Raw genomic sequence first — 22,531 nt, forward strand, 5'->3', positions numbered from 1 at the left:
GTATTTTCCTCAGGCTGGAGTTTAGGGAGGAGGAGCCACTGGGAGAGAGGGAAGCTAGTGTCTCCAGGGCTGGGAGGGGTCGGCAAGTTGTGGGGTGGGGGCCTGCCAGCCCTATGAAAGACCAGGGATCTAGATTCTGGAGGGTTTACTGGAAGGGATTACATTTTTTACTCCATTTCAATTTAATTAAACCACATAAGGAACAGCCTTCTACCCCTGCCTACAGCCTGGCCAGGCAGAGGTGAAATGACCCGAGAGTAGGAAAGACCACATACTGGGCAGTGGTCCTTGACTTTCCCCCTCTTTAACTACCCCTCCTGCCTTGGGGCTTGGAGACAGTGGGAGCATCCTGCAGTCATCTCATCCCCTCCTCCCAAACAAAATCTCAATTCCCACTTGCTGAGGTCCACCAAAAACTGGGACAAGGTGGGAAGTAGAAACCTAATAGTAGCAACTTGGGGGCAGTAGCCTCCACTTAAGCACCAGGTGCATGGTGTGACAGCTAAGGACTGACAGGAGAGGACTCGGCTGGAGAAGATGCTGCATACAGAGTTCCTGCAGAGAGGCAAGAGGTCTTGCTGCCTCCAGATTGAAAGGATGAAAGGAGGGGGTCCAGATTAGGATCTAAGACTCTAAGATCACATAGAACCCACAAACTGCTTTTAGGGTGACAGCTCAGTAGGTCTCATGCACAGTATGGCCAAGTGACCAAGAATGCAGGTCCTGGAGGCAGGCTGCCTGAATTTTGACACTGAACAAGATACTTAGCCTGTTTGGTCTTCCAGTTCCTTTTTTGTAAGCTGGAGTTATTAACCGACCTCAAAGTGTTGCTCTAAGGATTAAATGCTTATTAAGAGAAGTGCTCATGACCGTACCTGTCACTCAGTGAACACTCACACTTGCCAAGTCTTCCATGGCAACCCTGGGACTCCAGCAGAATGATAGAAAACCTACCTAACTGGGATTTTTCTGTGTAGAATGACAAGGAGAGAGATTCAAGAGGGAGTGGCTGCCAAAGGACTGGAGCTGCTCCCCAGGCGGGGCCTCAGAGGTCAGCTGCAGCACTTGGTGGGGGCAGCTCCCCATGCCCAGTGTGTGCTTGGGGCAGGGAGGGGCTGCTGAGGAAGCCAGGGTCAGCATGGAGACCAGGACAGGCGTGGGGGCTAGCCACAGAAGTGCTGGTGGTCAGAGCAGAAGTGACAAAACACACCTGATACCAGAGACCAACTGAACACATGGGACTCAGCTCTTACAAGTGACAGTGATTCAGTGAGGGGCCTTCAGCTTGTTCAAACCTGTCTCTGTGTTCTGCACAGCATGTACTCCATGGGCGTTCAGGAAGTGCTAAGGCTCTTGATGAATCAGCCCCGCCTGCCCTGAGTAGCAGAGGATGTGGATGCGTGGCCGAGCTGCACCTCCCTGTGCTGCCACAAGGCTTACCTCAGACAGTTTTAAAAGACAAGATCCTGACCAAAAGCAAGAGGAGGATGCAAGCGCTTGCTGAGTTGGGCAGTAGCAGACAGGGGTAATGCCAGCCCAGATGTGGGCAACGGAATGTTTTTTTTTTTTTTTTTTTAGTGGCTGGCTGGTATTCAAACCCTTGACCGTTATAACGCAATTATTTTACTCCAGTACCAACTATGGTTGGACACTGAACTGAGGAAGGGAGCTGCAGACAGGAACTTCCCCATCAAAAGTTCTGTCAGGTGGAATAATCATGGGGGACAACTGGCTTCTTCTGAAGGTTATATATTTATTGGAGTCACACAGGATGTATCATGAGCTATGCCTTAACTCCATTAGAATGTCACTTCTCTTGCCCCCTCCCCAGCCAAAACAAATCATTTGACTTTCAAATAATTTGAATAGGTAGAGAAATGAATGACAAGCTATGCTGAAGATACAGATAAACTTAGCTTCACTGCTTTGTAAGACTTTCTATTATAAATAGAGACTTTAAAAAAAACTATGGGCCCACAGAAACAATCTGGTAGGGGGCATACTGGCCTCCTTGCGGGGCTAGCCAATAGATGGGATAGAGACCTCATGCTTCAATAGCCTGAGATCACTAACATTCAGTCCAGGGAGGCGGCTGCCTGGCTGAGTCCTGAGCCCCAGGAGGCCCCGGGTTATATTTACCTGGCAGACCTGACTGCATGGACAGCACAAGCCAGCCAAAAGCTACACGCATCTGTCCTTTGTTCTCACTGAAAACTGGCAAATTGGAATTTTGGTTAAAAACCCTAAAATACTGGCTGAAGCTTTCACCTAAAATGGGTTTCCCAAAGCAATCTACTCAGAAATGACCGGCAGCAACAAGATGACTTTTGACTAATGCATAAGCCTCCTGACATTACATGACTCCCTTTCTATCCATCTCCCTGTGACGCTAATGAGCAGTTATACTTCAGAGAAGTCTCTCCCTACAGCCCCGTTGTGCATCTGTCTCCCCGTTCAAGTGAACCTCTCTAGGGTTTTCTTCTCCTGTACCTGGCAGAACTCCAGATACTGATCCCAGACCTCCTGGAGCCGAGATCCTAACGACAGAGCTTCCCATCAGCCCCTTCTGCTCTAAGTTCTGTGGCCCATCCACTCTGTGCATGGGCCACCCCGCCACAGTGGGTCATGGAGGCTGGTAGCTCTCTGTCCACTCTCCTCTCTCTTAACACACTTCTGGGGAGTTAAGACTTGCAGCAGGATGCACTCAGCATCCTGTCATCTGCCGAGATCATCTCCTCCTGTCTGCTAGAGAGGAAGTGCCATCCGCAAAGAGATAGGTAGAAGCCTGCATAGCCTGGTGCCACCACACAGGCTCCTCTGGGCCCCCCAGTAGGCAGGAATCACACAAGATGGAATCTTTGGAGCACTTGTTAATCCGTTATGATTTATTAGCTGTACAGCAGTAGATCCTCCTCCCCAGCTTTCAACCCCATTACATATTTTATTACAGGTCTCATGTTGGCATCCTAAAATAATGAAAAATATCACACAGTACAGCTAAGTACAAAATGCATCAACCTAGAGTCTGATAGCTAACTGATGGCTCTCTTAAAAGCAATACACAGAAGAAAAAAGTGTTTGAAATCAGTAAGACTGAGGCTGTCTAAAAAACACATTTTAAACATGTGACAGTTCATGTGCAAGAATCACTTTTTAGTTGGTTTTGCTTCACATTACTTTTTTGAAGATCCAAAGTTCAAATTACTGACCTGGTGAAATTTTCTGGCCCAGCTTGGAAGGGCTGCTGTGACCCCGTCATAATCACCCTTCTGCTCTAACAGAAGATTTATAAAAAACAACATTCAGCTACAAACAGAGCACAGAAAATGTCGATGGAAAATCATAACTGAAAGTTAATTGTACAGGTTCAAATGCTGGCTCCATGGGCTGGAAATCACGGTCTTCCATGTGGGCGTCTGTCACTAGTGGGCAGCAGTCTGGGTGGCATTCTGCTACATGATTGTGATTCAATTCCTTGTCAACATTTACATACTACAGAGTCTGTGGTAACTTAATTTGCAAGTAATTAAAATGCTGGGTTTTCTTACACTGCACTTCTTTTCAATCTCTTAATTAATGGAAAAGATTAAAATGTAAAAAAAGTTATTTACAAGCTTGACCATACCATAAACTTTGCCAAGAAAGAGGCAAAGCTTTCAGCACAGAAACCGATCGTAGCATGCTGTACTACTGGTGTGCAGCTGACTCCAAGCAACGGGAGTCAGGGAAAAGCAAAAGCAAAAAACAGTTTAAAAGTCTAAATCCTCCCCAAGTCTGCATTTACAATTAAAAACTCTCTTGGGAAGAAGACCATAGAACTCTGGGAAACCCGGAGGCCATTCTGGAGTGGTTTACCATATCAAGAGAGAGGGGTCAATGTCTCTGTTTCCATCTAAGAAACTAGTTAGGCGTCAACACTGTCCTCAGCACTTCACAGTAAACCCTCAGGGACTCAGAACATTCCATGATTTGCTAATATCAAACAGCAAGTTCTAGTTAAATCATATTTTTCTAACATCATCCTTGAAGTTTTCGTTCTCAGTATGTTTGGTAAAATGATGCTTTTCCCAAAGCCTAAAGAAGAAAGGGAGAAAAATTAAGATGTGGGCCGTTTAAACACAGCCCAGAGCAGTCCTGGTGATGAGCAAGGCCCCGCCATCACCGGTCCATCATGCTGAGGATCATCTCGGGTGTGAGGTCTCCATTGGGGGCGTCTGTGGCAGCTGGCTGGGCCTCCTCTTCTTCCCCCTCCACGGGCTCAGCATCTGGCTCTTTTTTGACTTCAACTATAATGTTCTCAATTGCACCTGTATTCTGGTCCTCAACCTGAATGATGGCTGTTGCTGGCAAAGAAGAGCATAAACAAAACAAATGTGCATTAAAGTCCCCAAGGGTTACAAGGGTCCTTTTACATTTGACAGTGAATGGGATATCAGCAATATAGGAAAGCCTTAGTTGTGATACAGCAAAAATCAGTACAAAAGACTTAAAGACCTAAAATGTGGCCATACTTAAAATAAAGCCAAAACTCTACAAACTATGAAAGAACAAAATGCTGATGTTCATCTTCATATACTTCCCAAACTACACATTAAAATCTTTAGTTTTCCTTTATTTCATAAACTTAGGTTTTATAATAGTGTGAGAAGTAGGCAAAAAACGCAGCTAGCACATGACTAAGAATACTTCAGAGTACATGACATACATGACCCACCTATAGCATGATGACATTTTTGATTCTGCAGCTCTCTATACCCAGGGCCCTTCCCACCAGTTTGTTCACTCTAGTGTGTGTAGGTGACATGAGAGCTGGTTCCAGGATTTATAGTTAACTTCTTTTTCTGTGACAGGCATCTACACATGGGGCTCAGGGAGAATATCAAAAATATAAATTAGGCAGGCTGGTTGGCTCACTTGGTTAGAGTGCGATGTTACGACACAAAGGTCAAAGGTTCGGAATGGCCAGTGCATTCCTCAAAATAAATAATAGAGAGAGAGAGAGTGTGTGCACGCGCGCGCACATTTGTTTTTTTAAAAAAAACTGTCAACTCTCAGGAGATCTAGAGAGGGACACGAGTAGGGGAGTGAAACCTGCATCTCCCAAAGCCTGCTGTCATCTGCGGTGTGAGGTTGTGGGCGAGGACCTCCTCTGGATCCTCTCATAAACCAGAAGGACAGCACTTGAATTCACAGGCCTAAATTTCTCAGGAGGGGCAATCTCAGTACAGAAATTGCTTTATTCCTCCATCTTTTACAATTTGGCTCTTTCACATTCATTACCGTATCAATTCTGCCAGCTGACTTTGGTTGTTTTGCAAAACCCACCCACACTAACAGTACCCATCTTGTAGAACATAAGTATCCTTCTACTCTGGACTTTTTCTCCTTGAAATGTAACAGGCCTCTAAAGACTTCCTCAGATGTTCCTCAGTAAAAACGCCTTAAAAAATAATTTCCTGAGAGTTTGTTCCCAACATGACCATAACTTGTTCTCGTGGCTTATTTCCCACCTCCCCAAAGAACAAAGACCCGTCTGGCTCCCCACATGCTGGGAGAAAATGCCAGCCTACTGAGCGGAACAACAACTTACGCTGGTTCTGTTTGGGTTGGTTGGTTCTGCCGGGGGGTCGTCCTCTCCGCTTCTTGGCAGGTGGTGGGGCTGGGGTCACAGGCTGAGGCTCTGGCTCGGGTTCTATTTCTACAGCAGGTTCCTCTTCATCCTCATTGTCATCCAGATCTGGCTCAGCATTTTCTTCTCATGAAATGAGGAAGCAGAGGTGGTGGGGCAAGGAGAAGAGCAGTGGAAGGAAGAAGAAAATACAATTACATATTCTGCAAAGTCTCATTGTGTGTTTATTTTCTTTCTGTAGAGAGGCCCATTTAAAAAATGCTTCTGCAGGAATTTTTGCTATCAGCATTTATATGGTAAACTGGTACTGTGGCAGAATTAAGCAAATTAACTTGAATACTATTCACATTTTGTGTAGCTTGGATATTACTTTTTCCTTTTAGCTTTAGACCTCAGAACATTGAGTTTCAAATTATTAAAAGTAACTCCATCTTATAGTATGGCTTTGAGTCTCATTTGTAACTAGGTGTGTGACACATGACAACAGTGAACCTCAGTTTTTCTGGGTATTCTCTACAGCACTCCCAAACCACTTATTAACGATTTGAGGATCAAAATGATTGAGATAACACACATAATCACACTCTGTAACTTATACTCTACCAAACAGTTTTTATTTATATTGTACATCACAATTTAAAAATTCTTCACTATTCCATTTAGGCTTTATTAATTCATTTATTGAGGGGTATTTACCTTCATTTTATAAAAAAAGTGAGAAGCTAAGTGATTTGTAAGGCACAGCTAAACCATAGCAGGTGGAGTTCAAACCTCCAACCTCAATTTGGGGCTGTTCTGCTGCCCACACCTGCAGGCAGGCAAAGAGCTCGTCACCCCTCCCCCATCACAGTGGCACAGAATGTACACTGCCTGCCTTTCTCCAAAAAAGCACAGGTTATTAACGTACATTCTCTTTCTCTGGAACAAAATGTTTAAATTTAGAGATCTATGGATAAACGCCTGATCTTCAGGACAAAATGCCTCATTTCTCAAGTGACTGAAATCCGAAGTGAAAATGTGGGGAACACTGGTAGGTGGCACCGTGTCAAGAACAAGATGCTTTCCTCTCAAACTTATTCAAGCCCCCTCTTGCCTAAGTTGGCCCAATGCCTAGAAAACTAATCAAATTTGGTCAGATTTTGGGAGAAAAGCACATAAAGGAGGTTAATAGGGTCAAAGACTCATTGGCTTGGAGAGATTTTGGCAAAAAGCTTTGGAAATAGCAGCAGACTCTGCTAGTCAATCTCTGCAGATGGCCAATGGACAAAACTTCTGGGCCAGGACAAAGAGGACTGCATGGCCTTTGTCAGCAGTGGGATGGATCCAGGTTGACCTCCATTTTCTGGGGGGAAGGAAACAGACACTAGGTATGAGGCCACAAACCAAACCCCATGCTCTACCAATCAGTGGTAAAGAAGACAAAAAGAATTGTAAAAATCTATTATAAACCATCAATAATCTCTTTAGCTTTAAAGATGCTTCTGGCAATATTCAATTAGGGAATGAAGCTGATATTATTGGAAATGAACCACAGAAATAAACAAGGTAGTACCATGAGAAAGAAGGGCATGGGACAGAGTCTTGCAGCAGGAGGCTCCGCAACTATGAGCAACTACAGGGATCCCCAAGCTCAAGACTATCCACGATTACTGATAATATCTGGGGTCTGACATTCCTTGGTACCTCCCAACAGTTTTCTGCCATAATTTCTTAGCCAAACAAAGGGATCCCACAAAGATTCTCAGTAAAGAGTGGTGAGCTTTCATATAAATTAAGAAAACTGACTTTTAAGGGAGCTGTACACTTAAAACCCAGTGACTGAAGAAGGTATTGATTAAAATAGATATCCATTAAAAAAGGCAGCAAAAATAAATTCTTATGCTTATTAGATGAGTATTTTCCCAGAAAGTTAGGTGAGAAAAGTAAAGGCCTTGTTAAACAAAATTTTAAAGATACCCTAGTTACAGATTTGAATATAAAAAATGTAGTGCTTTCATGAGCAAGTTTTACAATGAAACCAATAAACTGACTGAAGTTCTCTATGTTCATCTTTAAAAAATTTCATCCCCTCCACACTATTTCTACTAATAAGTGATGCAGAAGACAAAATGGAATCCCTAGAAATATTAGGCACCATCTATACTCTCTCCAGTCTGATGGTGCTTTTGGGGAAGTGCATTCCCCAAAACAAAGTTCTCTACAATTTTTTCCATCAAAATCTTAAATTTTTAGTTACAGATGTGCCCTCTTACCTGGGTGCCAGTAGCCCAAGTATCCACATTATAGAGTCTAACACTTTTGAATGTTTGTGTAATCAAATGTGGATCCCAAGTTACCAAGACTCTTGTTCTCCCTCCCTGTTTGTGAGGCTTGGCATCTCTATGCATACCTCCTGCCTGGACTTCATGATGAGAAAAGCAAAAAACACCCAACAGCACCAATGGTAAGAAAACAGGCAAGGTTTTAAATTATAAATGGAGAGATTAAGGTAGGAAGAGAAAGGCTGACCTTTACTGATTTGATCAACACATCTCAAGGCTAGGCTGACAGGCAGTCAAACCATAAGTCAAGATGCTTAAGCAACCTTCTTCATGTCCATTAGATTCACTGTTCAAAGCTAGACCAGCTTCCTAAATGTAAAAGTTAAGAACATAGAAAAGAAACTCTGCTGGCCTTAGAATATCACTAATTTGAATAAACTGAATAAAGATATTAATTTTGCTTTGGTTTTAACTGACTATTTCATATAAGATATTAAATAAGCACGGAAATGCCATGAGGAAAAGGAAAAGAAAATTTGCCCCAGGAAAAAAATAACCGCTGTTGTAAACACACATTAGGAAGATCAGAAGTTTAAAGGAAGTTAGAGTGACTTGCCCACCTCTATATCCCAACATTATCCATACATAAATATACTGGAAACTGGGCTCCAAAATCTGCCACATGTAACCAAATCAAGAAACAAGTCGCTTACCACTATCAGAAGAATCTTCTTTTTTAGAACGCATCTTTCTTTTTCTTCCACGTTTACTCTTCTTTGTTTCTCCCCCATTTTCCCCTTCTACACCATCTGGACCAGCACAATTATCAGCATGTCTTGCCATGGTATTCTAACAAAAGGAACAAAACCTCTTTCACTACTAAAAAAAAATCTAAGATCAGATTGGAAGTTCTTTTTATTTTAGTTTAATAAAATCAAAATTTGGAGTATCCATATTAAGTCTGAAATTTCTGTTATCTACTAAGTGCACTCTAAACATGCTCTCCCCACTCGGGGGAAATGGATCTCTTTATTTTGTTGTTATTATTATTTTTTTGGCAGCTGGTCAGTACAGAGGGGAAATGGATCTCAATCTGGAGAAGAGTCAGAGAGAGAGAGAGAGAGAGACAGAGTGAGAGAAAGACACAGAGAAAGAAAGAGAAAAAGAGAGAGAGAGAGAGGCAATGTGCACTTGCGCTTGAGAGAGTCCCTCAGATGAGGGTGGGTCCTCAGAGGGGAGGCTCAGCAGCCTGTAGACAGGGATAGGGCAGGACCAGACCTGACTAACGTGGCCCCAAGGAAGACCCAAGACAGACTAAAGCTAGCTGTGAGTGGGAAGGAGTATAGGTTTCAATCCACCTAAGGAAGTTCCTTTACACAATCAGACCTGTTCAAAGATACTGTGTTCCTCAGTGGAAGGGTTCACACATGGATAGAAAACCTCAAGATGAGGATGACTGGCCCTTTCCAAATGATGGAGCATCTCTATGTTTATAACCTCAGTGGAAAAAACTGCCCTGCTTTGCAGTGGAAGATCAAGAATGCAATATTAAGAACCATAACAGGGGAAGTGAAAGTTCTGACCCTTACCCGACGTGTAAATGTTTTTCCACACTTAGAACAGACGAAGGCCGCAGGGACAAAGTTGGGGTCGTGATAGCGTTTGAAGTGCATGTCGAGGAGCTGTTTCTGGCGGAAAGTCTTGTCGCAGTGGCTGCAGGCGTAAGGCTTCTCCCCGGTGTGGGTGCGCTTGTGCATGATCATGTGCCTCTCCTGCAAAAGAGCCATGTGGGGAAATGCCTCAGAGCCTGGTAATGGGGCTGTGACCCCAGCTGCCTGTGTGCATGTGGCTGGAAGGCGTTTCTCACCCAAGGGTCTAGACTCAACACTGCTTGCTCAGATGATAAAGGTATTTTCACTGGGGTGTGAAACTGCTTCCATAAAGTCTAGCACAGATCAAGCTGCTTACTCCTGCCGGGCTGTTTCTCCAGCTCCCTCCCAAGCATCATGCCCCAGAACCAGATTCTTCCCCTCGCTCAAGCGAGGACTTAATTTCTGCACAGTTTTGAGAAAGAAGCTTGTAGTCTGCCTTAGGAGGAGATAAGCTGTGACTGACTGAAATATCAGTCGGAGGGCCGGCCCCGTGACTCACTAGGGAGAGTGCGGTGCTGGTAGCACCGAGGCCATGGGTTCGGATCCTATATAGGGATGGCCAGTTAGCTCACTGGCTGAGCGTGGTGCGGACAACACCGAGCCAAGGGTTGCAATCCCCTTACCGGTCAAAAAAAAAAAAAAAAAGGAATATCAGTTGGAGACTGGGATGATACAATTGACAAGGAGCACGACCTTTGATTTTGGTGACATTCCTCCTAAACCACAGTTTGAAAATACTATCCCTAAAAACAGTCACCATATTAGGTATATAAAAGCCCTCTGATGATATCTGACACCAATGGGGCATCGACAGTGAACTATATAAGGGTCCCTACCTGTCTACAAGCGTAATCACACTGGTCGCACTTAAAGCGCTTCTCATTCTTGTGTGACTTCTGATGCTGGATGAGGGCATAGCGCTCATGAAACACAGCATCGCAGTAGCGGCATTTCTTGCCTTGCTCAATATAGGAATGCTGCTTTCGCAAGTGGACACCTGAAAGCAAAATACAAAGCCCAGTCTAACTTGTGAAAACACAAACAAGCAATGCAACAAGTTAATAATACATTTCTTCTGCTTTGTGAAAAAAAAAAAAAAAAAAATCACTCTGGCCGCTATATAGAAAATGAATTAGAAGGAGGAAGAACAACGGATGTGGGGAAACCAGTTAAGATGGTTCAAACAGGACAGGTGGGAGAAGATGGTGGCTTGGACAAGGGTGGTGGTAATGGATCTGGAAGGATGGGGAAGAACTGATGAGAGACCTAGGAAGTTGAGTCGACAAGGTTAAGACTGAATGTAGAAAGAGGAAGAAGAAGGTGGGCATCAAGGAAGACCTCCAGGTTTCTGGCTCTGAAAACCAAAGAGGTGGTGGGGTCCATTTACTGAGACAAGGAATAGTGGAAGAGGGCTAAAGACCAAGCTGTGTGTGTTTTGAGGGGAGTGGGAAGGGAGTTTTAGACCTTCAGTTTTGGACATGTTGAAATTTTTTTTTTTTTTTGCGGCTGGCTGGTAAAGGGATCTGTTGAATTTCAAATGCCAGCAATATCAAAGTAGGGATAGATGGTCATGTAAGTCTAAGTCAAAGGAAAGAACTGGAGTAGGAACACAAATTTGTTATGATTTGAGTGAGACCATGGGAGCTGATCACTAAGGCAAAAAGTAAAGAATGAAAAAGAAGAGTATGGGTCACACTTTGAGAAACCTAAAGCTAGTGAGAGGAAAAAGGGTTAAAACAAGAGAAGGTTGAGAGGTCAAGGACTTGGATCCCCTTACTGGCCAGCCACAAAAAAAAAAAAAAAAAAAATAATAATAATAATAATAAAAAGGTGAGAAGGAACAGCCAGAAAAATAAGAAAGCCAACAGGATTTAGTGTCATGGAGGCCAAGAAAAGAAAGTCTTTTAAGCAGGAGGGCAGTCAACTACAGAGAATGCTGCTTCTCTTGATTAAGTGAGACAGGAAGTGGAATGTTGATTATATTCAGCACATAGGGTCATTAGTGATCCTGGCAAGAGTCACTTTACTGGAGTGATGAGGTGTAAGCCAGATGGGAGGAAGATTAGGAGATGAGGAAGAGAAGACTGTGAGGGACGTAACTCTTCATGCAGAAAGGCTGGGAAGAAGGTAAGAGTTAAATCCAGAAGAAGACTTTTTTAAATACAGGAGACATATAAGCATATTTATAGATGAAAGGAAAGTTCAAGGAACAAAAACACGAGGAGAACGGTAGAGACTGCCAAGAAAACAGGCAAGTAGGGTTCAGGGAAAAGGGACAGGCCACAGACAAAAAGAGCAACAACTCTCTAGGAACAGATGAGGGAAAAAGATGAATGCAGTTGAAAGTAGGTTAGTAGGTTTGATAACAAGAAATTTGGAGTTTCAATCTGTTGCCTTTATTTTTTTGTGAAGTAGGAAGAGAGGTCACTGAGACATGGGAGTGGGGGAGAGAAAAGGGGAGGAAGATTAGAAGTTAAAAGAAAATAAGAATAGTTTGATAACAAGAAATTTGGAGTTTCAATCTGTTGCCTTTATTTTTTTGTGAAGTAGGAAGAGAGGTCACTGAGACATGGGAGTGGGGGAGAGAAAAGGGGAGGAAGATTAGAAGTTAAAAGAAAATAAGAATAATTTGCCCAACTCTATTGTAGCATGGTGCCTCTCACCCAAACAATTGTGGAATAAATGAATGAATGAACAAACTCACTAAAGAGAATGGAAACACACAGACAAGAACAAATAGTTGGACTGCCCAGGAACAATGAGGGCCCAGCTGCATTTGGGATCATGAATATATGGTGCTAAAAGTCTACTTTAATCAAGGTGATAGCATACCAAACTTAATGAGGGCCAATTCTGTGGAATGACAAAGTAAGGGAAAGGATGGCTCTCACTTTCTATTCTCTACACGTTTAACAGAGTAAAATCAGGCCCTCTTTAAAAGAGGGAACACAAGGGCCGGCCGTGGCTCACTCAGGAGAGTGTGGTGCTGATAACACCAAGGCCACAGGTTCGGATCCCTATATAGGGATGGCCAGTTAGCTCACTTGGGAGAGCGTGGTGCTAACAACACCAAGTCAAGGGTTAAGATCCCCTTACCGGTCATCTTTAGAAAACAAATAAAAGAGGGAACGCAAACTTCTTTCGGATTGGTTTTGGGAGATAACTATTATTTGATATATCGCTCCTACACAATTAAGTGTCTCATAAAGAGCTCACTATGTTGGGTCTAAGAGGTACCATGCGAACATAAAACACCGACGGTGTTTATTTATATCATGTAAGTGCATAATTTTAAAAAATGGAATAATCTAGACAGTGGCCTAATGGCACATACACACTGCCCACGAGATGTTACCGGTTTAGATTTTAGTTTCTATGCAAAAAAACCAGTAAAACCCTTTCATTTACCTGAGGTCAGTGCCTCTTAAATCTTTCTAACAAAGCCCTTAATAGCAGAGTAGAATAAACATGTGACCATGGGTCTTAAGTAAGGCCCAAAGTCCTCTGCCTCAAAGTCATGGTTTCATCCTAAAATGTATGTCAGCTTGTATTTTGGTCAATACAGTTATATTAATATAAAAATGTTTTCAGATACCAGCTAACTTGTGTAACCTCCTCAAAACCTTCTGAATAAAACCAATGCTTCAGGAAAACAGGCCATGTTTATGCTGTGGCTGGGTGTGCTGCTGCTGATATGGCCTGGGTACCTATATATATACCACATTTTGAGAAGCTTGAGAGGATTTGAGAGGACATAAGCCTAGCTTTGCTAATCATAAGCTGAGTTTTAGTTTCTATAGTTTTTGTAAAGACACCTCTCTGAGCCTCAGGTTTATTACCTGTGAAGTTGGAATAACATATGCCTTGATTATTTCACATGGTTGTTGTGAAGATCAAATGAGCAAAAAACTGTAAGTAAAAGAAAACCTGTAAACTACACCAGTATAACTAAATGCATAAATATTTATAACAATAATGCTCAGGGAAAAGTGCATTTTGAACAGAGAACAGATTGGGTGATACTTATATTTCCATTTTTTTTCTTTTTTTAAAAAGATGACTGGTAAAAGAATCTTAACCTTTGACTTGATGTTGTCAGCACCATGCTCTCCGAAGTGAGCTGACCGGCCATCACTATGTAGGGATCCGAACCCGTGGCCTTGGTGTTATCAGCACCACACTCTGCCAAGTGAGCCATGGGCCGGCCCTATGTTTCCTTTTTAAATAAGAAAAACAAAGGGAGAAATACAGGTGACCATTTAAGTATGAGCCATGCTAAAATTTTTATTGATAAACTCTTCCTCTATCTAAACTATAGCTTCTATACATAGAAATAGAGTTATTAACAAAACACTGAAAGAGTCCAATTACTTAGAGAAAGTATAAACGTTCTGAAAAAACTGAAGTGAATTGACCTTAGTTTGAATCATACTATGTCACTTCTCTATTTGGGGAATGAAGGCTACTAATTAAAGGTATACTCTGTTTCCTCCCATTACAGCTCCCATTAATTTACAGATGAGCTACATTCAGAATAGAATCTTGTGGCCTGACTGCAGTAAGAGAAAGAAGAGACAGAAAAAATATAGCAGCTAAGCAATGGCTTTCACTAAGTGGCAGGCCATTCACATACACAAAACTTCTAAGAGTCAGAAGACGAAGTTATGGTCTGCATATTTTCACAAATCCTTCAAAATATTTTTTTAACCTACCACTAGTTTATCTACTTACCCAAATCACTTTTTCGGGCTATGACAGTGTCACAGTGGGGACAGTGAAATTTGGCCACATTTTCTGTGTGCTTCTGTAAAATGTGCATCTTCATGGTACCACTCTGGGTAAACCGAGCATGACAAATGTAACATTCATAAGGTTTTTCTCCTTAAAAGGAAATATAGAATGAACAAATTAAAAGGAATGAATCAATACCATAATTTAACTGGAGGGTAATTCAGGTGGCAGATATGCTAAGCCCCAGAGAATCTACAGGTATTTACTTAGGAAGGCCGAGGTCAGTCCTGGCACCCAGCTCATGCCTATCTTCACAAGTCCTAAACTACTGCCAGCCACCTCAGCTCTGCCCAGCTCTACGACAGAATCCTCCACATTAGAGAGAGAGAGTAGTTCTACATCAGTGCTTACCTTTGGGGGAGACTAGACAGAGGATCTACAAGTTGAGCAAAACAAAATAGATTCTCTAATGTATTTTCAGAACAATAAATTCAGAGGATGTGGCACGAAGCACCTGTCAATTCTATACTACTTTCACGCCAGTCTTCCATTCAGGTAAGCAATGGGAGCATGTTGTGGTTCACAGGGTCCCGTGGGATGCACTACAAAGCAGCTCATTACTACAACAAGGATGGGAGAAGTCCTACCTGAATGGGTTCTCATGTGTCTTTTCAGCTTGTATGTGTCCCTGCTGGCGTAACTGCACAAACTGCACTGGAATGGACGCTCTCCAGTATGAGAGCGAATGTGACGTTTTAATTTGCTGACCTGAAACATGAAAGCAACCAAACCCCTCACATTTCTAACAAACACTGTAACAAGAGCATTGTGGGTCAGGCACAAAAGCTTAGCTTTCAGACACGAATTCAGAATACAGAAAAAGTCTAAAAAATAATATTTCTTCCTCTTCACTATTGATAACTTTTGCTTCTCAAATCCATATTATAATCCAAGGAAAGGTGGTAAAAATAAACGGATAGAGGCACAAATGAGTCAATATTAGTAATTACTAATAATTGTTTAAACTGGATAATAGATACATGGGGGTGTATTACACTCTTAACTTCTACATGTTTTTGAAATTTCTTGTAATAATTTTTAAATAATTCATGCCTATTTATGGATCTTTTTTCGCCAAATTCTGAAGCCAAGTTACTGAGTGTGTGTTTTAATTTCCCTCACCCTCTTTTCTTATTATCAACATTTCCTAGATAGGCCAGGCTCTAGGGCCTCTCATTTATCTTCCTCACCACTGACTATACTTTCAGACTCCTGCTTGGTACCCTATCCCAAGTGACTTTCAAACTTGAGTCCAAGAAGTGTTTTGAACACTTACTAATTTTTTAAAAAACAATTTTTTAAAAGCATTCCAATTTTAAGGAAAAAACTCTCATGCTTTTAAGTGTTACAAATCAAATTTTCACACACAGTAAATGGTCAAGTAACTGTCCTAACAACATTACTGAATAATTCTCTTTCCCCTAAGATATGACTGCTTATCACCTATTAAATTCCTATTTGCACCAAGGCCTATTCTGTTCCATGAGCATTTATCAGTTCCTGCTCCAATATCACACTGTCCTCATTTACTATACAGGTTTTTTACAATATCCAACAGCACAATATCCATTCTGTTTTCAAATTTTCTTAGCTAGTCATTCATATTAACTCTTTCAGTCGAAATTTAGAAACAACTTGTAATGTCTCATTTATTCATGTCCTTTGGAAAAGTTTGGGATGTTTTCTTCACATATATATCACAGACACTGGTTTTTGTTCAGTTAATCCCTAAGTTATTACCCTACTAAGTTCAGTTAATCCCCTACTGCTATTAGAATCTGAACAATTCCATATCCTCTTACTGTTGCTAGTATATTAAAGTTACTGATTTCTGTATACTTATCTTGCATCTGGCCACCCAGTTGAGCTCTTAGTGCTCTAAGTTTTTCAGCTGATATTTCTTAGATTTTCTCTGTAAGCAAATATGTCTACAAGAAATATAATTCATTTCTTATTTTATTCTATTAAGCTAGGATTTCTAGTACAACGTTGAAACAGTAATATTAAGAACAGATATCTTGGGATGGCTGGTTAGCTCAGTTGGTTAGAGTGCAGTGTTATGACACCAAGGTCAAAGGTTCAGATCCCTGTACCTGCCAGCCTCCAAAAAAAAAAAAAAACAATCTAGTAATATTTTCTACCTCATCTTAAGTCAGTTTGGATATTTATATCCTCATACTGGAGTCATGGTCTACTTAGGAAAGTCACCAACGAGGAGCTGAATACTCACTTCTACACTGGCGTAGTCGCACATGGAACACTTAAATGGCTTTTCATGGGTGTGTTTGTAACGACGATGCCGCACCAATTCTCCACTGGTCACAAAGGCCATGTCACAGTCTGGGCACTTGTGAGGACGAGTACCTAGAGAAAGGAGGGTATATAACAGGAAGAGCAAGATCAGGGCACAGTTAATGACAGAGTTCAATGTATGATACAGAATTGCTACACGAGATTGGATCCTAGTCATCCCATCAATTTTGCTCTAATGTGAAAGTGGTTCCAAAAGCTACAGGAGAGCCCGGCTGAATTTATAACACTGACCTGAGGATATTAGAACACATGCCAAATATATAGTTTCTCTTAATTAACCATCTGAATCTGCTGCCTTTGAATACAAAATCCTTATCCCTATTTTGTGAATATACTGGTCACTATGGATTAAAAGTTAATAGAAACACCATTCTGTTTCAACCCTTGCTAAAATATATAGAATATCTTTTACACCTTGATGTTTTACCAAGAACAGGTCACAGAATCAATGGATATTTGAATCAAGATCCTTTTGCAAATGAAATCTTACCATATTGTGACTACACATATGGGGTGGCCACTGGAAACCTTTTCTTTTTTTTAAAACACAAATATACCCGTACTGGCCAGCTGCCAAAACAAATAAAACAAAAACACAAAAACACAAACATACTAGTTTGTTTTCTATATAAATTTGTTTTTATAAGGAATTCCAAAGGCTTATCAAAGGCTTTACAAAGTGGTACTGCCTTTTATGCAATTTAAACAGATAACTTTTAAACACCCATGTTTAATATTTTGTGATCTGAATGCCAATTAATTCAATATTTACATATTTTTATGAACTAATATACCTTCTACATTTGTTTTGTCATTCACTGAAAGAATTTTAGTGTTTTTATTGTTTTTTTTTTTTTTTGGGGTGGCTGGCCAGTGCGGGGATCTGAATCTATGACCTTAATATTATAAAGCTGCACTCTAATAATCAACTGAGCTAACTGCCAACACCCCCCTTTTTCTGTTCTTTATTTTTTGGGCAGCTAGCCAGTACAGGATCCCAACCCTTGGCCTTGGTGTTATAACACCACACTCTGACTACCCAGTCAGCCCTTAACATTTTTAATATATCCTCACTCAGCTGCTTCATATCATAACTACTTAAGTGGCTCTTCTCCAGCCACTTTATATTCTAAATATCATGCCCAGGTAAACATGACAATAAAAAGAGATAAAGCTCATAGCATAACACAGCACTGTTTTCCTAGACTTAGGTAATCCAGAAACTAGTGATGATCTGTAATTGTGTGCAGCAGGTATGAGGTGACAGCAAGATAATCCCAAACACCAAAACCAAAGGAAGGCTGCATTTGAGAATGGAATTAGGAAGAGGCACAATGTAATAAATAGAACCAGTCATCTGCAGAAATGATTGTCCTGAAGAATGAATAGCATTCTGGAGAGGAAAGTGTGATTGAAGCATGATAGTAACTAAGGAATTCCAGGGAATGTTCATTTGCTCATTAAATTTGCTCTTTCTGTACCACTGAGGGTGGAGGAATGAAGAATAGAGTTCTTTCTGTGAGAAGTGTATAGTAGTAGTACAGATAAATAAATAAAAACAATTAACAAGAGAAGGAAAGAAGTCTCCATTTCTGTTTGGACAAGGTAAGCTGAAAAATAACTGCCAGTGTTTACCTAGAACTACCTAGGGGACAGAAAGAAGCCTGACTTTGGTAGCCAGAAGAATGGCAGTTAGCAAAGAAGTGGACACTGCTGTGAGGCAGGGATTTCCATCAGGCTGCACAACAGGACTGCTTATATCCCTCTGCTAAAGGTCCATGCTCTCACCAAGTCACCTTTCAATTGCTACAGAAGCATCCTGACACAGGCAAAGATGTCTCCTAGAACGCAATACAACTGCATCTGGAAAATAAAAAGGTGTATTCTTCACCATAAACAGATACTCTGGTGTATGCATCTGACTCCTGTGAGTTTGGTTAGTATGAATCAGTCCTGCCAAATCAGCTCTGGGTAACCAGACAGACTGCACTTCTTATTTTCAAAGCTGAAGACTAGACCAGGGCACAGACTGCCCTCATCAAAGCATACCCATACTGGGAAGTCCTATCATGGGGCTAGCTACTCTAGTTATATGCCCCAGTCATAGTGTGTTCAAAGCACCAGATAAAACATATTAGTAAGTGTCTGAGTAGAAACTAGGGAGATGTTGATAACTGACCAAGTCACATTAGCAAAGAATATACTAAAGTAAAGCATACTACATACAGGCCAACAGCTACCTGATCATGCTCATATGACAACTAGCACATCAAAACAAAAACAAGAGTGGTCACACAACAAGGTGGACAATATCAACAGAGAAAAAGCTATTCTGCACGAGGTAGAGAATATGGGTAGAAGCAAGCTATTCTGCATGAAAAACCAGGTAAGAGGACTTGCAGCCAAGTACCTACATTGAAAATATAAACAGCCCAGAAGAGAGCCTAAAGACAGGTCTAGTGCAGTGTCCTCCACTTTAGTGACCTCCTGGAACCTGGCCAGAGCCAACATGAAGCTAATATTAGAATACCTGAACATCATATTAAAGTATGCATGGTGCTTGAATGAATAAATGTTTGAATTACCAGAACAATGCTTTCAAATTTTCATTCTGAGGGCCGGCCCGTGGCTCACTTGGGAGAGTGTGGTGTTGGTAACACCAAGGCCACGGGTTTGGATCCCTATATAGGAATGGCCGGTTGGCTCACTTGGGAGAGCGTGGTGCTGACAACACCAAGTCAAGGGTTAAGATCCCCTTACCGGTCATCTTTTAAAAAAAATAATAAATAAATAAAATAAAATTTTCATTCTGAGATTATGAATTACTTATCTCATTGAGATGAAACAATCAGAAATAGAAAATGTCATGGTTTTTACAAAGGTAGGATTTCACTTCTGTTTCTAATGTTCTTCCTCATAGTGCCTGGCATTTGCTGCCTGGGGCTTTTTGGAGTCATTTTTTAAAACCACTGTTGTTAAAACATCAGCAACACAATGGTAAAGTCTTCAGGAATTATTCCAGGTTAACTACCACAGATAGTCTTATTCTGATCATCATCATTATATAATTTGGATTATTTCCCACTAAAGTTTCTTTACATTTGCATATAACCAAGTGCATCTGCTTACAACAAAATCAAGATTACAAAAAGAAGATAACAAGAAAGAACAAAAATCTTTAATTTCCCGCTGGAAATCAGCTTGGATGATACTTAAAACCCAAGTTTTAACCTTTGCTATGCTGTAGCACCCAACATTCTTATCCAGCACCTGTGTGTGTGTTAAGGTGATTCCTCAGGAGGGTGACTGTTCTGAATGCCCTGCCACAGAGATGGCACTTGTGTGGTCTCTCATCAGTGTGGCTTTTCATGTGACGATCCAAATTTGAACGCCGTGGACACGTGTAACTGCAAAGCTCACACTGGAATGTCTTCTTTACACCTATATGCAAAATAAAACACTTACTTGCTGTAGGGTTTCCAAGTGTTAAGACTGATCCTAACCTTAAATTTCTACAAACACAATTTATAAGTTTTTTTATAACTTAACCCAATCTGAGTCATATTAAGTCATAATTATGTCACTAGTAGATTTACTTCTTTTTCTTTAGGACTTAAAAAAAAAAAGTACTCAACTTGGAAAAAAACTTCGTTTAGACTGGTTAAAAAAAACTGGTACCCAATAATAACCTTAAAAAAAAAATACATTTATTATAAAATAACCTGCATGTGCACTGTGTTGTATGCTTTATCCCAAAATGGTCTCAAGAGACTACTATGGATAAATTCATTTTACCTTTCTTTTTAATTTTTGTTGGCTTTGGAGGCTTCATATTACCAACCACTTTCTCTGCATTAACCTCCGATAGCAGACCCTCCTGCTGCTCTTCCTCAAAATCGTAGACAGACACATCCACATCTTTGCCCTCCTCTGTGTAACGCAGTTTGCTCTTTTTGGTTTTCTTTGTTTTTTTGGCTGGTGGCTGATAGTCTGGGTCTTTTTGCCAACTAGGATCCTCCTGAGGTGGAAGTTCCCCTTGCTCTAGTGTCTCCACCTCTCCATTGGCCCCCACTTTCACCACTTGAAATCCTTCAGGCAAAGGTAAGGTGTGACATATCATGGGTTCACTTTCTGCAAGGCCCTCTTTAGACACTTCATTCTCATAAGCCCCCTGAAGTTCTTCTACTGAAGTGGTAGCAACAGGTACTGTGACAGGAACAGGTACTTGAACAAGCTGAAGCTCTCCTATGTTTATAGGCTGTTCCTCCATATTTACAACCTGCAAGGTTATGATCTGGGTATCATCCACAGCAGCCTCTGCTTCTGGAGCCACTGAACCCTCCATTACTTCAGTCTTCATCTGAAGAAGCGTAGGATCCAGCTGTTCCATCATTACCATCTGTACACTGCTGTTGACATCCTGGACCACCTCACCCCCATCTGTCTGGTTCTGGGGTAGGTGGCAAGCATCTTCTTCCTGGCCCCCTTCCCGGCGTCTCTGGTAAGTCTTTCTCTCCTTTCCTTTAATGAAAGTTTCAGACTCCTCCACAATGGCTTCAACCGCCTCACCTTCCATTTCCCCTTCCTTTATTAAGGGAGAACACAGATTGTTATTTAAAATAAAGCATGTCTGAATAAAAACATATACATTTTAAAACAAAAAAGACCTCTGGTGAATGAATTAGGCATCAGTAATTGTTAATAATATTAAAAAAAGACACAGTAGACGTGCCTCCTAGTGGAAGAAAAAAACATCACCTATAAAGTAATCTTGTAAAAAAACCCGAAACTAATCAAGCCTCTAGATCCAACCACCAATTAACAGAAAATTGGTGACAGAGGATGTTAAATTACACTACGGGGATGAAATTGTGAAATTCAGACTGAGAGAAACGCTGCAGGATTAACTACCCAGCTTCTTCTGCAGATAAATGACCAGAAGAAAAACAGAGAAGGATTAAGGGTGGACGGTTAGCTCAGTTGGTAGAGCGTGGTGCTAATAACACCAAGGTTAAAGATTCAAATCCCCTTACCAGCCAGTTGCTAAATAAATAAATAAATATATATAGATACACATTTTTTTTTTTAAAGAAAGAGAAGGATGGAATGAGAACCTATAGATCAGAGGTTTTCAACCTCAGTGCCTTTGCCTCCAGGGACATTTGGCAAAGTCTGGAGACACTGGCGTGGGATGTGCTACTGGCATCTAGTATGTAAGGCCAGAGATGCTACTAAACATCCTACAAAGCACAGGCGAGTCCTCTACCACAAAGAATCAGAAGGCCTAAGATGTCAATAGTATTAAGATTGAGAAGCTCTGACACAGACAAAAGAGATTTAAGAGACAGCAACCAATCACAATGTAAATCTTCTTTGGATTCTGATTCAAACTAAGAAATGATTTTTAACAAATGACACAAGACAATCAGAAATCTCAACTCTGGATATCTGATATTATAGAATTACAAATAAAACTCGTTTAAATCTTACATATTTCGGGTGGAGGAGATGTTGGCTAAAGCACACAAAATTTCAGTTAGACAGGAGGAATAAGTTCAAGAAATCTACTATCCAATATGATGACCATAGTTAAAATTGCTGAAAGAGTAGATTTTAAGTGTTCTTACCACAAAAAACAATAAGTATGTGAGATAACGCACGTTAATTAGCCTGATTTAGCCATTCCACGACATATACATATTTCTAAACATCATATTGTACACTATAAATACATATAATTTTTGTCAATTAAAAAATTAAATATAAATAAATCTTATACATTTCCTACATCTACTTATAAAAACACTGGTAGAGAGCCTTGCTATTTTTAAGCTAAATTTTACTTTAGAAACATGCTCATAAGTTTTTAAAAAAGCTTTACTATG

At 40.9% G+C, this 22,531-nt stretch overlaps 1 protein-coding gene across 2 annotated transcripts in view; it reads right to left on the reverse strand.

Annotated features, from left to right (window-relative positions):
* Positions 1–2,855: 2,855 nt before the first annotated feature.
* CTCF (CCCTC-binding factor) overlaps positions 2,856–22,531 on the reverse strand; it is a 43,744-nt gene continuing 24,068 nt past the window's right edge. The window contains exons 3-12 of one of the 2 annotated variants that reach the window (XM_063112778.1): positions 20,442–21,231; positions 19,917–20,087; positions 16,564–16,697; positions 14,921–15,041; positions 14,274–14,423; positions 10,379–10,539; positions 9,480–9,662; positions 8,604–8,739; positions 5,591–5,752; positions 2,856–4,343 (exon numbers count right to left, since the gene is read on the reverse strand). In XM_063112778.1, coding sequence (XP_062968848.1) covers positions 4,159–4,343; positions 5,591–5,752; positions 8,604–8,739; positions 9,480–9,662; positions 10,379–10,539; positions 14,274–14,423; positions 14,921–15,041; positions 16,564–16,697; positions 19,917–20,087; positions 20,442–21,222 — 2,184 coding nt within the window. In that variant the 5' untranslated portion in view covers positions 21,223–21,231 and the 3' untranslated portion in view covers positions 2,856–4,158. The remainder of the gene's footprint in view (positions 4,344–5,590; positions 5,753–8,603; positions 8,740–9,479; positions 9,663–10,378; positions 10,540–14,273; positions 14,424–14,920; positions 15,042–16,563; positions 16,698–19,916; positions 20,088–20,441; positions 21,232–22,531) is intronic. The other variant, XM_063112779.1, reaches the window with a different exon arrangement.

The sequence above is a fragment of the Cynocephalus volans genome, chromosome 10 (assembly GCF_027409185.1).
Source record: "Cynocephalus volans isolate mCynVol1 chromosome 10, mCynVol1.pri, whole genome shotgun sequence".
Taxonomy (NCBI): Eukaryota; Metazoa; Chordata; class Mammalia; order Dermoptera; family Cynocephalidae; genus Cynocephalus; species Cynocephalus volans.